This window comes from Terrapene carolina, unplaced genomic scaffold (assembly GCF_002925995.2).
Source record: "Terrapene carolina triunguis isolate 2854851 unplaced genomic scaffold, T_m_triunguis-2.0 Scaffold138, whole genome shotgun sequence".
Lineage (NCBI taxonomy): Eukaryota > Metazoa > Chordata > Testudines > Emydidae > Terrapene > Terrapene triunguis.
In genome coordinates, this window is record NW_020664489.1 from 4,053,642 (window position 1) to 4,072,526 (window position 18,885).

At 43.8% G+C, this 18,885-nt stretch overlaps 1 protein-coding gene across 1 annotated transcript in view; it reads left to right on the forward strand.

Moving 5' to 3' along the window:
* The window catches only part of DDX10 (DEAD-box helicase 10), a 339,719-nt gene that overhangs the window by 57,961 nt on the left and 262,873 nt on the right, over window positions 1-18,885 (forward strand). The window contains exon 12 of the mRNA XM_026653416.2: window positions 3,341-3,429. Coding sequence (XP_026509201.1) covers window positions 3,341-3,429 — 89 coding nt within the window. The remainder of the gene's footprint in view (window positions 1-3,340; window positions 3,430-18,885) is intronic.

Here is an 18,885-nt window from a genome sequence, read left to right on the forward strand (position 1 = left end):
CAAAAAGCTTGGTTTGTTTAGCCTAACCAAATGAAGGCTGAGGGGAGATATGATTGCTCTCTATAAATATATCAGAGGGATAAATACCAGTGAGGGAGAGGAGTTATTTAAGGTAAGGGCCAATGTTGACACAAAAACAAATGGACATAAACTGGCCATCCACAAGTTTAGCCTTGAAATTAGATGGAGGTTTTGTAACCATCAAAGTAATGAAGCTCTGGAACTGCCTTCCAAGGTGGGCAGTGTGGGTAAAAAACCTAACTGGCATCAGGATTGAGCTTGATACATTTGTGGAGTGGATGATGTGATGTGATTGCTTACAGTGGCATGTGCTCCATCTGCAACTGCTATTAGGAACATCTCCAACAGCTGGAAATGGGACATCAGATGGGGAGGGCTCTGAGTTACTACAGAGAATTCTTTCCCAGGTGTCTGACTGGTGGGTCTTGCTCACATACTCAGAATCTGACTGATCACCATATTGGGGGTTCAGAAGGAATTTTCCCACAGTTCAGATTGGCAGAGACAGTGGGTGTTTTTCATCTTCCTCTGCAGAATGGGGCACAGCTCACTTGCTGGTTTGAACTAGAGTAAATAGTGGATTCTCTCTAACTGGAAGTCTTGAAATAAAGATTTGAGGACTTCAGTAACTCAGCCAGAGGTTATAGGCCTACTACAGGAGTGGGTTGGTGAGGTTCTGTGCCCTGAGATATGCAGAAGACCAGACTGGGTGATAAAGATGGTCCCTTCTGGCCTTAAAGTCTATGAATCATGAAAAAATGGGCACAAGTCCCTTTTTTCCCCTTTACATTTGACTTTTACCAAGCAGATGAAAACACACACTTCACACAGGCCAATGTGGAGAAATGTTCTGCCGTTAAGGGTGAAAGAGTTGGGGAATCTGCTCTTCCCTTTCATAATCTTTAAAAAAAATGTCAAGAAATAATGCTACTAGAACTGCACTTGATTTACACACTAATAGTTAAGGCTACAATTATATCACAGAAGTCACAGAATCCATGACTTCCAGAGATCTCTGTGACATTTTCCATTTCAGCCCCAAGCTGTCAGCAGCAGGCTCACTCCCCTTCCCTCCCTCCCTCCCTCCCCCCCGGCAGCTCCCAGCTACTGGGCGGCAGGGAGACCCTGGAGTTCCCAGCAGCTGTCCAGCCCCTGTGGGCAGCAGGGGTGATCCCAGAGCCCCAGTAGCTATGGGTGCTGGACCCTCTTTCCTCCTCATTTTGTCATGGATATTTTTAGTAAAAGTCATGGACAGGTCAAGGGCTTCTTTGAATTTTTGTTTATTGCCTGTGACCTGTCCATGGCTTTTACTAAAAATATCCATGACAAAATCTTAGCCTTACTAATAGTTAAATACAAAGTGGTAACCAGACCAAGCATTTTCATACTGTAGAGACTCTGGGTGGCAATTACTTAGCTACTCTTCTGCCACCAGTATATGATATAAGAATTTGCAATTTATGCTCCTAATAGATTGTGTACTGTGTCCACATAGTGAATGAACAAGGCTTGAGACTCAGGAAAATGTGTACTGAACGGGACTCAAATCAAAGAATAGGTTACAGGATTATTGGACCACTGCACTTAAATAGGAAGATCTAGAACAGGGGTGGGCAATAATTTTCGCAGGGGGGCCACTCCGCGAACTTTGGTAAGTTGTCACGGGCTGCACATTTCTACTATATTAATGGAGGGGATGTGGGGTCTGGAAGGGAGTTTGGGTGCAGGGAGGGGGTTCTGACCTGGAGCAGGGGGTTGGGATGCAGGAGGGGGTGTGAAGTACAGGCTCAGGCTGGGAGGCGCTTACCACAGGTGGCTCCCGGCTGGCGGCGCAGCAGTGCTCAGGCAGGCTGCCTGCATGCCATGGCCCCATGCTGCTCCCGAAAGTGGCTGCGACTGGCTGCTGCTGGCATGTCACTTGGGGGAGGGAGGCAGTGGGTCTGAGCGCGGGACTTCTGGCGGCCCAAATTCAGAGATCGCGAGGGGGCAGAGGAGGCCGGACAGAAATGTTAGTCATGGCGGGCTGGACAGAAATGTTAGACAGGCCAGATCCGGCCTGTGGGCTTTATTTTGCCCACCTCTGATCTAGAGCGATACTCAGATTTGTTTTTTTTTTTTTTTTTTGTGTGTGGCTCATGTTACAAACTACCATTTAATGAAGATCAGCTCAGCCTTTCCTTTGCTACATTGAATCCTTGTACATGTACAAGCAAAACCAAAAGATTAAATTCTACTAATACTGCAAAACATGAGAGAAATTACCATATTACCTTCAACATTTCTGTGGAGATGAAATTAAGTCCATTTGTCAGCAAGTGTATATACTGAGTTTTGAGTTATTGATGAATAGATTTTAAAGATTTTTTTTTTAAAGTGGGGGGAAAAAATGTCAAGTCTGCTTTATTGTATCTCAGACAACAGGAGGCCACCTCAGAATTCCATGAATGAATCAACAAAGAAGAGACAGTCATGTAATTTTTCAAGTGATGCCCCAAAACAAAAATTACAGAATGGTTACACTGGAATAAACAGTGATTTACTCTGTGATGCACTGCTTTGCCAATGAAGGCTGCCTAGTGTTATAGCAGTGATTTTTCTAGTTTTTGATTGCAATCTGGATAGAACAAAGCTGTAAGCAGTATCTGCAGCCAAGGTTGTTTCAACAGAGGAGTTGCAGGGAGGAAAAAACCTCCCATAAAACAAATTCTACTAGTTGTTAAAAATGATTTCCAAGGATGGAGCAAAGAGCTTAAATTTTAAGAAGTAAAGGAGAGATGATTTTGGCAAGTGAGAGAAGTGTACTTAATAAGGTAGGGGACAGGAAGCAATATGAAATAAGTGGACAGACTAAACGTTTGAGATGGTAGGAAAGATGAGAAAAAATACAAAAAAAAATCCAAGTTACTGTGCTACATACTGTCTCACTGCTGGAGATCTTTACATTGGTTTAACTGAGATATTCTAGTCCAATAACTTCATTTTTTCCCCTCACAGCTTTTGGGTAATACATGCAATAGTCTCCTCTTTCTAGCTGCCCTCACAAGAGTATTTTGTAACTAGCAAAGCTAACACTACACACCATTAGCATAATGAGCCAATTAGGCTGCTCTGAATGAAGTACTGAAATATTAGAACTAGATCAGCTTATAATAGAGGTTCTTTTGTTGAAAGTATGTGGATAAATAAGTTCTTAGACAAAACCAGTATTAGAATTCTCAACTTTTTTTCTGGTTAGCCATATGGTATAATGTTAATATACAGTTAATTGAATGAGAGCATTTTTCTTTTCTGTTTTAAAACACTTTTCTTCTCCTTTCAGTGTTTTGTATCCTACTTGCGTTCAGTCTACCTAATGAAGAACAAAGAAGTTTTTGATGTCTTTAAGTTACCTCTAGCAGAATATGCCCAGTAAGTACTGTTTATAGTAAGTACAGTATTGAAAGTGAAATGCTTACCTTCCCCCTCCCCCCGATATCTTCAACTTCGTGTTAAATAGCAACAAAGAGTCCTGTGGCACCTTATAGACTAACAGATGTATTGGAGCATAAGTTTTTGTGGGTGAAAACACACTTTGTTGGATGCATGTAGTGGAAATTTCCAGAGGCAGGTATAAATATGCAGGCAAGAATCAGTCTAGAGATAACGAGGTTAGTTCAATCAGGGAGGATGAGGCCCTCTTTTAGCAGTTGAGGTGTGAACACCAAGGGAGGAGAAACTGCTTCTGTAGTTGGATAGCCATTCACAGTCTTTGTTTAATCCTGAGCTGATGGTGTCAAATTTGCAGATGAACTGAGTTAAATAGTAATTTTACCATGTTCAAAATTCTAATTTTGATGTGTCTTGTAACATTTTCCTACTAATGTAGTTTTTGAACATTTTTGTAGACCCACATTGTAGGGAAAATGTTATGAAGATTGTACATTGTTCCACAAAGATAGTAACTTACAATTTTTGTCTTTACTGCAGTAATACATGATACAAAAGCAAGAAGTAATGGGATAAAAATGTTTTCACACCACAGTGTTCTGTGATTTTTTTCCCCTCTGCGTCAATGACACCCTTGAGCCTAGAGTATCTCAGAAGGATGTTAAATAGAGGCTATTAAAGTTAGACATTTCTAAATCAGCAGGTCCAGATAACTTCCATACAAGAGTTTTAAATGAGCTGGCTGAGGAGCTCACTGGACCATTATTGTTGACTTTTTTCAGTAAGTCTTGAAACAGGGGGAAGTTCCAGAAGACTAGAAGAAAGCTAATGGTGTGCCAATATTTAAAAATGATAAATGGGATGACCTGAATAATTGTAGGCCTGTCAGTGTGACATCAGTCCTGGGGAGGATAATGGAGTGCCAATATGGGACTCAATTTCATAAAGAATTAAAAGACGGTAATATAATTAATGCCAATCAACATGTGTTTATGAGAAATAGATCCTGTCAAACTAACCTGATACCTTTATTTGATTAGATTACAAGTTTGGTTGATAAAGGTAATAGTGTTGATGTAATCTACTTCTGTAAGGCATATGACTTGGTACCACATGACATTTTGATTAAAAAAAACCTAGAAAGATATAAAATTAACATGGCACACATTAAATGATTAAAAACTGGTTAACTGATAGGTCTCAAAATGTAATTGCAAATGGGGAACCACCATCAAATGGGGGTGTTTCTAGTGAGCTCCCACAGGGATCTATTCTTGGATCTGGGCTATTTAACGTTTTTATCAATGACTTGGAAGAAAGCACAAAATCATCGTTGATAAAGTTTGCAAATGACACACAAATTGGGGGAAAGTTAAATAATGAAGAGAACAGGTCACAGATACAAAGTGATGAGGATTGCTTGGTAAAATTGGTGCAAGCAAACAATATGCGTTTTTAATACAGCTTAATGTAAATTAATATATCGATGAATAAAGAATGTAAGCCATAGTTACAGGATGGGAGACTTTATCTTGGGAAGCAGTAACTCTGAAAAAGATTTGGGGATCATGGTGAATAATCAGCTGAGAATGAGCTCTTAGTGCAGTGCTGTGGCCAAAAGGGCTGATGAGATCCTTGGATACATAAGCAGCGGAATCTTGTAGGAGTAGAGAGGTTTTTTTTCCACCTCTGCATTTGGCACTGGTGTGACTGCTGCTGAAATACTACGTCCAGTTCTGGTGCCCACAATTCAAGAAAGATATTGATAAATTGGAGAGGGTTCAGAGAAGAGCCATGAGAATGATTAGAAAACATGTCTTATAGTGATAGACTCAAGGAGCTGTAGGCCTGGCTTAACATGAGTAATTAGACATGGGTAAGACCTCATTTCTTGGAAGACAGAAATAAGGGAGGTAAATTGATCAGCAGACTGGAAGCAAAATGTCTGTGTAACTGATAGGTAAGTGGGCCAGTAAGCTAAGAGACGATGTCTGTACTAGCTAAGATAAGGAGGAACACTCAAGGAACCATTTACAATGGAGAAGATAAGCCTGGAATGTAAGATGATGTAAAGAATAAGTCGTACATGGACGGTGCATGGACATAACATGCTGTGCATGGATCGGTTCTTACAAAGTAATTACTAAGCCAATCCCAGAACATGTGATGCAATGCATAGTAAATGCAATGTAATGTGTAAATTTTTATAAAGGAAAAGGTTTTCTGTGTAACTTTAGATATGTGTTAGGCCCTATACTCAACCCTTATGGTTGAGTCTGATCAACTTAACATAGCTTTGCTGTAAGCCAGATAAAGGAATCTGAATGATGAGACTGGAGGCAAACTGAGTTCTTAGGAACCAAATGGAAGAGATCGTGTGGGAAGCCCAACAGGAGCTCAATCTATTTAGTTTAACAAAGAGAAGTTTTACGCGTGGCTTGATTACAGTCTATAAGTACCTATGCCAGGAACAGGGCCGGCTCCAGGCACCAGCCCACCAAGCTTGTGCTTGGGGCGGCACCTGGAGGGGGGCGGCGCGGCGCTTCGGCCCCGGGGGAGAGCGGGGCCACGGCCGGGCTCGCCTCCCTCCCCCCGGCGCTCTGGCTGCCGTGGGGAGAGCGGGCTCGCCGCCCTGCGCTCTGGCCGCTGGGGCTCGCCGCCTTGCCCCCTGTGCTCTGGCTGCCGGGGGGAGAGCCGAGCCCCGGCCGGGACTCGCCGCCCTCCCCCCGGCCACCGGGCGGGGGGAGAGAGGAGCCCCCGCCGGGGCTCGCCGCCCTCCTCCCAGGGCTCCGGGCGCCCTCCCCCCGGCCACCGGGGGGGAGAGCGGAGCCCCCGCTGGGGCTCGTCACCCTCCCCCCGGGGCTCCGGCTGCCCTCCCCCTGGCCGCCAGGGGGGGGAGAGAGGAGCCCCCGCCGGGGTTCGCGGGGAGGGGGAGCGGCTGGAGGCTTTTTTGCCTGGGGCGGCAAAAAAGCCAGAGCCGGCCCTGGCCAGGAAGAAATATTTAATAGTGGTCTCTTCAATCTAGCAGGAAAAAGGTATAACACGATCCAATGGCTGGAAGTTGAAGGAAGACAAATTCAGATTGAAAATAAGGCATATATTTTTAACAGTGAGAGTAATTAACCATTGGCATAATTTACCAAGAATTATGGTGGATTCTTCATTACTGACAAATTTTAAATCAAGATTGGAAGTTTTTGTAAAAGATATGCTGTAAGCGAAGTTCTATGTCCTTGTTATACAGGAGGCTAGATAACCGCGATCGTTCCTTCTGGCCTTGGAATCTATGAGCTCCTATTGTGACTATCCTTTTCATGAGTCTATTGCCTGAAAAAGAGGGTGTAATATATTAAGTGTGAAGATGATACATTGTAGCTTAGTTTTTGAGTGTAATGGAGGCATTGTTCCTTGAAGGTAAATGTCTTTTAAATGAGGTTCACTGTAGTTGGTGAGCCATAATGCCTGTGTGTGTGACAAAAAGGACTGACACACTAGAATAGTGTTTGAATTGTTTGAAATGTTATTCATTTTAGCATGTAGTTATCAGTGTCATCGCTATCAGAGTTTAGAACTGGTCAAGACCTCGTATTTACACTAAAGCTCAGGCTCATATTGGGCCATGTTGAACCAAGTCTCTGACTTGCTGCACTTTCTTTGGATGCTGCCCTTTTGTTCCCCAGAATCTCTTCTGATTTAAAAGAAGAAAAGTAGGTCTTTAGCTGTAATGGTTGTGTAGATGTGCTTGACTAATATTCCAAGTTAACTGATGCATGCTTGCTTTTGCAGATATGCGGAAACAAACTTGGGGCGGTGTCAGCTTCCCCATTTGTTTCAGTGGGTTATTTACTCCTATGCCCAATGATCTTAGAAATGTAGAGCTGGAAGGGACCTTGAGAAGCCGTCCAGTCCAGTCCCCTGCACAGAGGTAGAACAAAATACACTTAGACCATCCCTGACAGGTGTTTGTCCAACCTGTTCTTAAAAACTTCCAGTGATGGGGATTCCACAACCTCTGTTGGACGTCGATTCCAGTGCTTAACTGTCCTTATAGTTAGAAAGTTTTTCCTAATATCTGACGTAAATCTCCCTTGCTGCAGATTGAGCCAATTACTTCTTCCCCTGCCTCCAGTGGACATGGAGAACAGGTGATCACTGTACTCTCTATAACAGTTCTTAACATATTTGAAGTCTGTTACCAGGCCCCACTCAGTCGTCTTTTCTCAAAAATAAATATGCCTGTTTTTTTAACCTTTCCTCATAGGTCATTTTTTCTAAACCATTTATCATTTTTGTAGCTATCCTCTGGGCTTTCTCCAATTTGTCCACATCTCTCTCAAAGCATGAGGCCCAGAACTGGATGATTTAAATGTCAGCAGTGGTAGTTCATTGCTGATCAAAGTGTGTAAGAAAGGTGAGGGACTATATAAAGACTTGTGTAATCTCCTGGGAATGGCAACTCGTTTTTGTGCTATGAGTGGCTGACTTTTGGGAGAGGAGTGCAGTCTTGGGGATTAGAGTGGCTTCAAAGGCAGGATACCCAAGTTCATAGGTTTGGCATTATTTAGAGGCAGTGCGGCTGAGTGGATAAGATTTGGATCAGCTGTATTAGAACTTAAATCTCTATTCCCAACTCTGCCAGTTTTGACCTTGTGCAACCTCTAATTTATTTGTAAAACCTGGGGGAGGGATAGCTCAGTGGTTTGAGCATTAGCCTGCTAAACCCAGGGTTGTGAGTTCAATCCTTCAGGGGACCACTTAGGGATCTGGGGCAAAATCAGTGCTTGGTCCTGCTAGTGAAGGCAGGGGGCTGGACTTGATGACCTTTCAGGGTCCCTTCCAGCTCTATGAGATAGGTATATCTCCATATATTTAAAATATATTTGCCTGGTTTTTAGGGTATGTTCTTAGTCTTGTTCAATAACTACTATGAAGTGTATGACAATACAATAGACATAGAGACTTAAACTCATAGTCTTCTGGCTACCAACTCAGTGCACCTGACTGGATGGTGCAATGGACCAGGCAGCTGTATTTGTCTGAAATGCATAATGTCCTGCAAAATTAAGTATTCTGAAGAGCTCTACACATAGGTCTCACTGCTATTTACATATTGTGTATGAGTGCATACATACAAATTCAAAGCAAAGTTGGAATAGGAACTCTTCTTTTGTCTTCAACTTCTGCAAATATTTTTATAAAAAAGTATTCTCTCTTTCTGGAAGGACCTGTTGCCTGCTTGACAGATATTACTTCACTGGAAATTCTGCACAGGGATTCAAACATGTGGGAGTTAAGCAGTTTGAATGTGAGGTTATTGCCCATTGTTTCTTTGCTCACTACTGTGTAATCATAGTGAACTGGCATTCTCTCCATCTTCTTAATGGTTCCTCTGCAGAGAGGTTTTTCCCCCCCAAAAAATATTCTAGAGATTTATCATCTTGAGAGCTGGTATGTCTACAAAGCAGCTGGGAGGTGTGATTCGCAGATTGGGTAGACATGTATGCTCTAACTCCGTCCAAGCTAGCGCGTTATTGTATCGTGGCTGCGACTACGTGAGTGGCGGCTCAAGCTAGCCACCTGAGTACGTTCACAGGGGGTTGGGTGGGATTAGATATGTGTCGCTAGCCCATGCAGCCCCTTGTGCCGCTCTGGCCAAATTGCTATTTTTAACCTGTTGTCTTGAGTAGACATACCCTCAGTTTAATGAATCAGAATCTCAGCTTTTGTTTAAACACGGCTTTCACTCTTCCTTGCAAAGACATTTTTGAAAATTTAGAGTGATGTATAAACAACTGGCAGAGTGAAGAGGAAAAACTTTTTGGACTCCCCTTCGACAGGCGGAGGCTAGAGTTGGGGTGCGTGTGAGAGAGGAAATCTAAAGATCCCTCTTCACATATACATCTTTGTTAAATGAGGCAGTCAAGTTTGGGTGTTTGATTCTCTGTAAAATGCTTAAGCTGGCCCTGGGTGTCTTTGTGTGATGGTGGAAAGATCTTGATTACGCTGCGGAATGGGAGGAGCAGCAAAAATAGTTTTAGGCCTACTCAGAAATGCTTAGGCTGTCGCTGTTTGTTAAAATGTTCAGCCCTCTGGGACTGAGCAGGCATCTGCCGCACTGTGGATATGCTTGCCAGTGCTACGGCAGCTGCTGCAAAGGGAGCTTTTCCTTTGTATGTTCCCCATCACGGCCAGGAAGATCTAGTGGGGAATGTAGCATGTAGTCCTCACTGCCCAGCCCCTCGCTGGCAACTCCAGCAGTGCATGTGCAGAAGGAAGAGAGGAGGTGAGGCCAAACTCCCATTGCACTAGTCCTGTAGCTGCTGCATGCTACCTCTTTCTCCACAGTTACCTGCCTGCCCACCCAGTGGCAGTCTGACTTGAAGAGCTGGAGGTAACCTGGAGCTCTGTTCTCCTCTTTGCATCAGCTGTACCTTGACCTGACCTCTCATACAAGCTATTGGAGGTCTGTCCACCTCATGAAACAAAGATGACTCATATCCCCAACTGACCATCCAGCTCACTACCAGTGGGCACCTTTATTGCTAACTGACAAAGAAAATTTTGAGGGAATCCCATGTTAGTATTCTGGCAGCATATCACTGATGAACAGTGCTCCTGCAACCACTTCTGTGCCATTGGCGGCATAACAAGTGTTAATGTTGACCCTGATTGTTTGGCACAATGTGGTTTTCACCAGTGTTGGTGCATTAGATTTCTCTGTTATTAGTGAGGCAGTAAGTGTCTTTAGTGATGTAAATATTACCATGCCTGTATCTGGGTCAGCTCCTCTTTCATTTCCTCACAGCTGTGCATTCTCAATACAGGGATTAATTTGTGTCAGCCGTAGAATTCTGCAGTTCTTAATTACTGGGCAGAGGACCAAACATAGAGATTATCATCTACATAAGAGTTGATGGAAAACCACATTTGATTGTGTGCCTCTTTTTGGCATCACATTGCAGTCACTAATCTACCTTCTGAGAAACTTCCTAATGTAGTTCTGGGAACATTTCTAGACACCACCTTCTATCTGTCCAGGCTACAGAGTCCAGGGTTCTGAGCTAAGTGTTTGCAGCTCCTCGGTCACCTACTCTTTTCATTCAAAGCTCCAGCAAACAGAAGTTGGAAGGTTCTCCTTAAGTTTGGAACCATGTGTGGATAGGTTGCTCTTTAGAAAACATAGTCTCAACCTATTTGCACAGGTACATCCATTTACCAGAGTAAGACCTTAACTAAACCCAGTCAGTTCCCATCACTTCAGTTGGCTGTAAGTATTTGAACCAGCAGTGGACACTGGAGTTTGGAGTAGCTCTGTGAGGAAATCACATGTGATTGAATGGGAAATGAGCACCAGCACAGCTGCCAGGTACTAGTATAGGAGAGAAGCTTAGTATTACACCCTACATCACTGGTTTTCAAACTAGAGGGCGTGCCCTCTGGGTGGGGGTGGGGAGGTACAACAGGGTTGTCGGGGGAATGTGAGGACTTGACTAGTTCTCTCGCTGGCTTGGTCTCCTGCTCCAGTTCCTGCCACTGCTGCTGGGCTGGAGAAGCAGGGAGAAGGGAGGGGCAAAGAGCGGGGGGAGCATGCTTTCTCCCTGCATGGGAAGTGTGTGCGCGGGGGGGTTGGGGGGGCAGGGAAGGGGGGAGCATTCCAGTTTGCTCGCCTTCTTGGAGGCTGGTGCATGTATGCCATGTTGGGAGGTAGTTCCTCCCTGTGCACACAGGCTCTTGCATGCGTGTACTGGTGGGTGTGCTGCAGCTGGAGGAGCCTGATGGTGATGGTGACTGGGGTTCCCAGGGGTGGGGAAATGGGGAGGCGTGGCCTGGCTGTCTCTCTTGCTGGGGCCACCTGCCTGGGGTGTGCCCTGGCTGGGAGGTGGGCTTCTGGACTCCTGGCATCCACAGAGGTGCTATTTCTGCTTGATGAAAGGGAGGCACACATGGGATGTGGGTCTCCACGCGGTGGGCACAGCAAATAAAAAGTTTGGGAACCTCTGCCATATCTAAATGACCTAAAATTGCAGCCTACCAACTTCCTGAAGTAGAAGTTCTGGTATATGGGTTAGTTTTTGGAAACCACTGAAGAGAATGTACTGGATCCAGGCAGTTTCTACTTGCTTCATAGGGTCATTTGAGGAGGCAGTGAAGCATTTATTTTACAAATCACAATGTGTTTATCTAGGTAACTGCAATAATATAAAAATGCATACCTTTCAAAATGACACTGTTACTTAGGAAATTTCCTAAGCAAAAAGCCCACACTCACTTGCTCTCACCTCTACCTTCCAGGCAAAACACCAGTTGAACAGGCCTTGCAACATACCCTATCCATCATCCTGCTCAGGTCCTGTTGGACCAAGGGGGAAAGAAAATTCTAGAGAAGGGCAATCTAGAGACTGCAAACTTGAGCGCTCCAGGGATATACTGCAAACAGAGAAATACACTCAAAAATGCATGGGTCCCAAACCATATAGGGATTTATATCGCTGAAAGAGGCACAGGTCTGATTTTAAATTCAGAAAAACTCAATTATGGTATAATAATTACAAGCCTTAGTTCACTGCTAGTTGTAAAGCGTTAGGACAAATAATTTTCCTAAGGATGCTAAGAAAACTTCTTAGCCGAATAGACACAATTGCTCATTGTGAATAAGATACTACTTTTACATTGATCAATCAAATAGTTAATGCAGCTAAAGCAATTTCACAGTTCAGTTTGGTTATTAATCAGAGCCATCTGGATAGTCGGTTAACTCAGATATGTGTCACTGGTGCTGATGATTTGATTTCTTCCAGTTTCAAATTGTTTGCTCCTCTTACCTTTCAGAACATTTTTATGTAGGTGTTTGCATGGGCCAATTAATATACAAAGGGGAAAGGTTTTATGGGGAATCTTATATAGGGAAGGTTTTAAGCAGGATCAGCAAATACACCTCTATCCCGATATAACGCTGTCCTCGGGAGCCAAAAAAATCTTACCGCGTTATAGGTGAAACCGCGTTATATCGAACTTGCTTTGATCCGCTGGAGTGCGCAGCCCCGCCCCCCGGAGCACTGCTTTACCGCGTTATATCCGAATTCGTGTTCTATTGGGTCGCGTTATATCGGCGTGGAGGTGTAGTATCTTCTCTTCTGGAAGTTTCATTTTTGCAAGATTTTTAAATGTTCCTCTGTTCTGCAGTTACAGATTCCAGTGTAATGTACAAAGGTGTTGCCTTTTTCTTTTTGTAGGTCAGCTTCTCTGAAGGGTTAATCTGCTACTTGGTAAACTGTTTATATATAGTAGCTTAGCATTGGAATAAAGGTAACTAGTGTCCAGAAATATTGTTACATATTAGCACTCCTGCAGGCATGGCTACCAGTTATTTACCACTAGCTCACCATCCAGAGCAGGAAGAGAGAAATCTGTTAGGTACAGAGGAAGCAGCAATGTCACTGTAACTTCACATAAACTAAAGGTGAATACAAAAGTAAACCTTCCTGGCTTGGTAGGTCTGCAACAAAATTATCTGGTGCAAGAACAGTTTCTGTTATGAAGGCTAGGCTGGCTCCAGACTACTATCCACGAGGAAGGTCATTTTCCTTTTGAGAGGAGTGGGAGAACTGTGCCCAGCATCTGACTCAATCCAAATCGTGGTTTATTAAACTTGCTCTTTCAATGGAAGCACACACAGCCCAGGATCTTCACATTAAGATGAATTCCAAATACTCCAGTAAGCACAAAATGTTAAATCTTAAGGCAGCTAGGTTATTCATTTCTATTAGGTTTTATTTGAAATGCTCAGAAAAGCTGTATACTGGTGCTTACTTGGATAGAAAACAAAGCGTGCATCATGCTTTTAATCTCCCAAATGTTACTCCTGAAGAGCTTTGTTTCCTAATCTCACCTAAAAATAATTGTCGCCTGGCTCTGAAATGAACTAGTTATCTCAGGATTGTAGTTAAGGACATTCCTCAGTTCAGTTCAATGCATTGATGGTGTCTGGCTGTCCCAGTTATCTTTATATGCTGAGAAAACTTTGTGACTGTGTCAAATGTGATTTCATGTACATAATACCAGAGAAATTCAATTTCAGTTTTAGCATTGCCTTTAGAAACTGGTTGAAAGTCTTATACTTTCCACTTAAGTCACCCTCCCAAAAAAAGTCATCCCTGTTTTCCTGACATCAAAACAGGAGATGAGGTTGTCCTTTATTGATCCTGTTTATTTGGCTTATTCATTGAACTTCTTGTGTTAACAACTTGAAGAATGGATTCAGATGATGTTTCTTACAAGATTGTTGTATGCTATACATTACCAACCTTCATGCTTACCTGCCTCCTGAGATTAAAAACAAACAAAAATTGAAGAAACCCTGGGAGAAAGGCGTAGGCAGACTTTGAGCATCGGGGTGACAGTGTTCCAGATTGTTCCCAGCGTGGGAGAAATTGTAAAGTAAAGGACTGTAAGCAAGACAGACATGAGCTTTTTGAGGAATGACAGCATGATAGGATGTGTTTTGGAGAATGCTGTTGCTGGGATGAGCAATAATGCAAGCCAGAGTACCTGATTAGATGTGAAGAGGTGAGTCACAGGTTTGAAAACTGGAAGGAACCATTATCCTCAAGCATAATGACCACCTGCATAATGAAGGCCATGGAATTTCGCCTAGTAATTTCTGCATCAAGCTCATATCTTGTAGCTGAGCAAGAGGATATTTTAGGAAGATTTCCAATCTTGATTTAAAGATGTCAAGTGATGAAGAATCTACCACATCCCTAGGTGTGAGTTGTTCCAGTGGATAATACCCTCATTTAAAAAATTGTGCCTGAATTTATGTAGCTTCAGCTTCCAGCTGTTGGCTCTTGTTTTGTCTTTGACTGATTGAGGAGCCCTCTGTCAGAAATGTTTCTCTATGTAAGTACTTGTAGACTGATGTAGGTTGTGTCTTAACCTTGTCTTTGGTAAATTAAATAGACTGAGCTTCCTAAGTCATTCACTGTAAGGCAGACTTTCCATCTGTTTTCGGAACCCTTTCCAGTAGTTCAACATCTTTCTTGATGTGTGGACCTTACAACTGGACACAATATTCCAGTAATGGTCTCATCAATGTTCTATGCAGAGTTAATACTCTTACTTGCTATTATACTGCTTATGTCCAAGACTTGCATTAGCTGTCTTAGCCGCAGGACTGCATTGACAGCACATGTTCACCTGGTTATCAGCCAAGAACCTTAAAACCTTGTCAGAGTCGCTTTTTTTCCAGAATGCAATCTCCCATCTGGTAAGTATGACCTACACTCATCCCTAGCTGTATGATCTTGAATTTGGCTGTATTAAAACACATGGTGTTCTGATTAGCCCAATTATGAAGCAACCCAGATAATTTTGAATAACTGGCCTGTCATTGTTTCCCACTCTACCGATTTTTGTCATTTGTAAATGTTACCAGCGATGACTTTATATTTTCTTTCAGATCATTGTTAGACACTGATTAGGTCAAGAACATATCCCTTGGGGGAATCCCATTAAAAATCCATTGCTTGAGTTATGATTCCCCATCTACAATTACTTTCTGAACTCTACTTGCCAATTTTTAATCTATTTTATATGTGCTGCATTGATTTAGTATAGAACTAATTTTTAAATCAGAATGCCATGTGGTATGAACTCAAATGCTTTACCGTGTTATGTTTATAAGCCAAACTTGTAGTTTTGTCAAAAAACAATATCAAGTTTGTTTGGCAAGACCTATTTTCCATAAAACCATATCCATTTGACATTAATTATTGAACCACCCTTTAATCCTGATACCTTTTGGTCTTTCCATGATTTTGGCCGAGATTGATGTTAGGCAAACAGTTACTTGGGTCATCCTGTTTACCTTGTAAAAAAAATAGTAGCAAATTAGCCTTTTATGTGTCCTCTGGAACATCTCCAATATTCAAGAGTTGTTAAAGATCAGTATTAATGAGTGAGTGCTCCTTCGTCGGTACTTTTAATCTTCTTGGGTGTAAGTTACCGGGTCTTGCAAGTTTAACTGTAACTGTTGCCATTTAACATCATCCCTGGTCATGGAGTCGTGGAGGCAGAGTTGTGGAGGTTGCATGGAAGGCTCCATAGCAGTGAGAATAAAAGGAGATGGATTTCAAAGGTAGATGCCACAAGTCTTCTCAGGCTGTGTCTTCACTGAACAAATTTTTTTTTTATTGTGGGGAAACCAATGTGCATGAATTCCCCCTGTAAAAACATAATAGAGAGACAGCACTTTAGTGTTACTGTGAAGTAAGCTAGGCAAGGTCAATCAGAGGGAAGAGGTGTAGTGCTGACCTTGCCAAGCTATCTGGCACTCAGCATGTTTTACCATCAAAGAGACAAGGGATAGTTATCTCCTAACACAGTGAAGACAAAGCCCGTGAGATTATCTGAGGGGGAAATATGAGTATTACTGTAGAGTGACCACTTGTAGACTGATGAGATTTGGAGATTCTGATTGAGGACTTGTCTATACATACACATTTCACTGGTTTAAATCACTTTCTAAATTGATTTAGTTAAACAGGTGCAAGGTGTGGGAGCGTGGGGAACCAGGGAAGGATGGTATAGTCCTGATTTGAGTATCTGACATGCATATGTAGCTGTACTTGTCAAAGGACCATTAACTGCCACCTGAACAACTGCATCAGAAGACTCATTTTTCTTCAATTAGTTTTAACTTTTAAACCAGTAGTCCTGCAACTGCACTGAGATTATTATAGACTCCAGATTTTGCAACAAATTGCAGCAAAGGAAAAGAACTGAAAGTCCTTACTGCTAATACGGCATTTCTGAGAATTGTCCGATGTAAAATTTTTATAAAGACAAAAACCATTCTTCAAGTCAGTGCAGAGTATTTTGGAAGGACATGGCCTGTGTGGCTATCTGAGAGTAACAAGACAGTTGTCTTGTTAATTAATTGGGAAGATTTAGTAATATAAATAATTAAAATCTGCAGTCACTTGTGTAATCAAGAGTTGGTTAAATAAAATGCATGAATAGGCAGTTTACAATTAAAGTTCCAGGACTAACTTTAAAACTTGTGTACTGAATGTATTAATCCAGTGTGAAAGTAAAGGGTAAATATCTTCTATTTGTTTCACTGATTAAAGGCACCTGCAAATAGTTGTGTGGTTTTCTCATGTTTTGTTTAGAGATTTGAGTACTGAGATAAGAAATAAGGTCCAGCTTTGCAAATACTAGTTTGAATGGCACTATTCACATAGTTAAAGTTAAGCATTTGTGTAAATGTTTGTACCAAAGATTAAGGGTATGTCTACACTACGAGAGTAGTTTGATTTCACTTAAATCGAATATGTGGAATCGATATTGCAAAGTCGAACGTGTGTGTCCACACTAAGGACAGTAATTCGACTTTGTGAGTCCACACTAACGGGGCAAGCGTCGACATTGGAAACGGTGCACTGTGGGCAGCTATCCCACAGTTCCCGCAGTCCCCGCTGCCCATTGGAATTCTGGGTCGAGCCGCCAATGCCTTCTGGGTAAAAAAATGTGTCGAGGGTGCTTTTGGGTAACTGTCGTCATCCGTCCGTCACTAATGCCCTCCCTCCCTCCCTGAAAGCGCTGGCGGGAAATCGGTTCGCGCACTTTTCTGGTCAGTGACAGCGCGGACGCCACAGCACTGCGATCATGGATCACGCTGCGACCATTGCTGCAGTTGTGGCCGTTCTCAACGCCTCGCAGCTTATCATACACCTTTCCCTGAGGCAGATGCAGAGAAATCAGGCGAGGAGGCTACGGCACCGCCGTGAGGGCCTGAAGTCGGAGAGTAGCACAGAGCTGTCAGAAACCACGAGCCCCAGCGCCCAGGACATCACGGTGGCAATGGGTCATGTGGATATTGTGGAACGGCGATTCTGGGCCCGGGAAACAAGCACGGACTGGTGGGACCGCATAGTGCTGCAGGTCTGGGATGAATCCCAGTGGCTGCGAAACTTTCGCATGCGGAAGGGGACTTTCCTTGAACTTTGTGAGTTGCTGTCCCCTGCCCTGAAGCGCAGTGACACCCGGATGCGAGCAGCCCTGACTGTCCAGAAGCGAGTGGCCATAGCCCTCTGGAAGCTTGCAACGCCGGACAGCTACCGGTCAGTCGCGAACCACTTTGGTGTGGGCAAATCTACCGTGGGGATTATTGTGATGCAAGTAGCCAACGCAATCGTTAAGGTACTGCTCTCAAAGGTAGTGACCCTGGGAAACGCGCAGGTCATCATAGATGGCTTCGCCGCGATGGGATTCCCAAACTGCGGTGGGGCTATAGATGGGACTCACATCCCTATCCTGGGACCGGATCACCAGGCCAGCCAGTACATTAACAGAAAGGGCTACTTTTCAATGGTGCTGCAAGCACTGGTGGACCATAGGGGACGTTTTACCAACATCAACGTCGGATGGCCAGGCAAGGTTCATGACGCTCGCGTGTTCAGGAACTCTTGTCTGTTTAGACGGCTGCAGGAAGGTATTTACTTCCTGGACCACAAAATAACTCTTGGGGATGTGGAGATGCCTACAGTGATCCTCGGGGACCCAGCCTACCCGCTAATGCCCTGGCTCATGAAGCCCTATACTGGCGCCCTGGACACAGAAAAAGAACTCTTCAACTACCGGCTGAGCAAGTGCAGAATGGTGGTGGAGTGTGCTTTTGGCCGTCTCAAAGGGAGATGGAGAAGCTTACTGACTCGCTGTGATCTCAGCGAAACCAATATCCCCATTGTTATAGCAGCTTGCTGTGTGCTCCACAATCTCTGTGAGACCAAGGGGGAGACCTTTATGGCGGGGTGGGAGGTTGAGGCAAATAGCCTGGCTGCTGATTACGCCCAGCCAGACAGCCGGGCGATTAGAAGAGCCCAGCGGGACGCGCTGTGCATACGGGAAGCTTTGAAAGCAAGGTTCCAGACTGAGCAGGGTAACCGTTGACTGTTATGTTTGTGGACACAGAAGCTGAACCTGCCCCCGTTTCTTTACCCAGTTCATGTTGACTATCCTCTCCAGTTACATACCCCTTTCACCCCCTTCCCAAAAAATAAAATCAGTTCTATTTAGTTAATGAACACCGTTGTCTTTATTACTGTTTTCGCGGGAATGTTTTAAACTGGGGACGCAGACTGTGGCGGGGGGCGGGTTTAGTGTTCTGATGCAAATGATGCTTCTAAACTCCAGGAATGACAGGCTCCGCAGTGGTGGACTGGTTGTTTCAACGGAGCCTGCCAGCACTCCTGGGCGGAACTGCGTGTATGTGTCGGCTATGTGACTTTCTGGCAGGGGGAGGAGGGTTACAGATCCCCTGCTGCGTGGCTCTGTGATCCAGGATAAGGACCGCTGCATAAGATCTGTAACTGCCCTCCCCCGCCACAAAGTCACAGAGCAACCCCCCCCCCCCAGAACATGAAAACCACCTCCCAG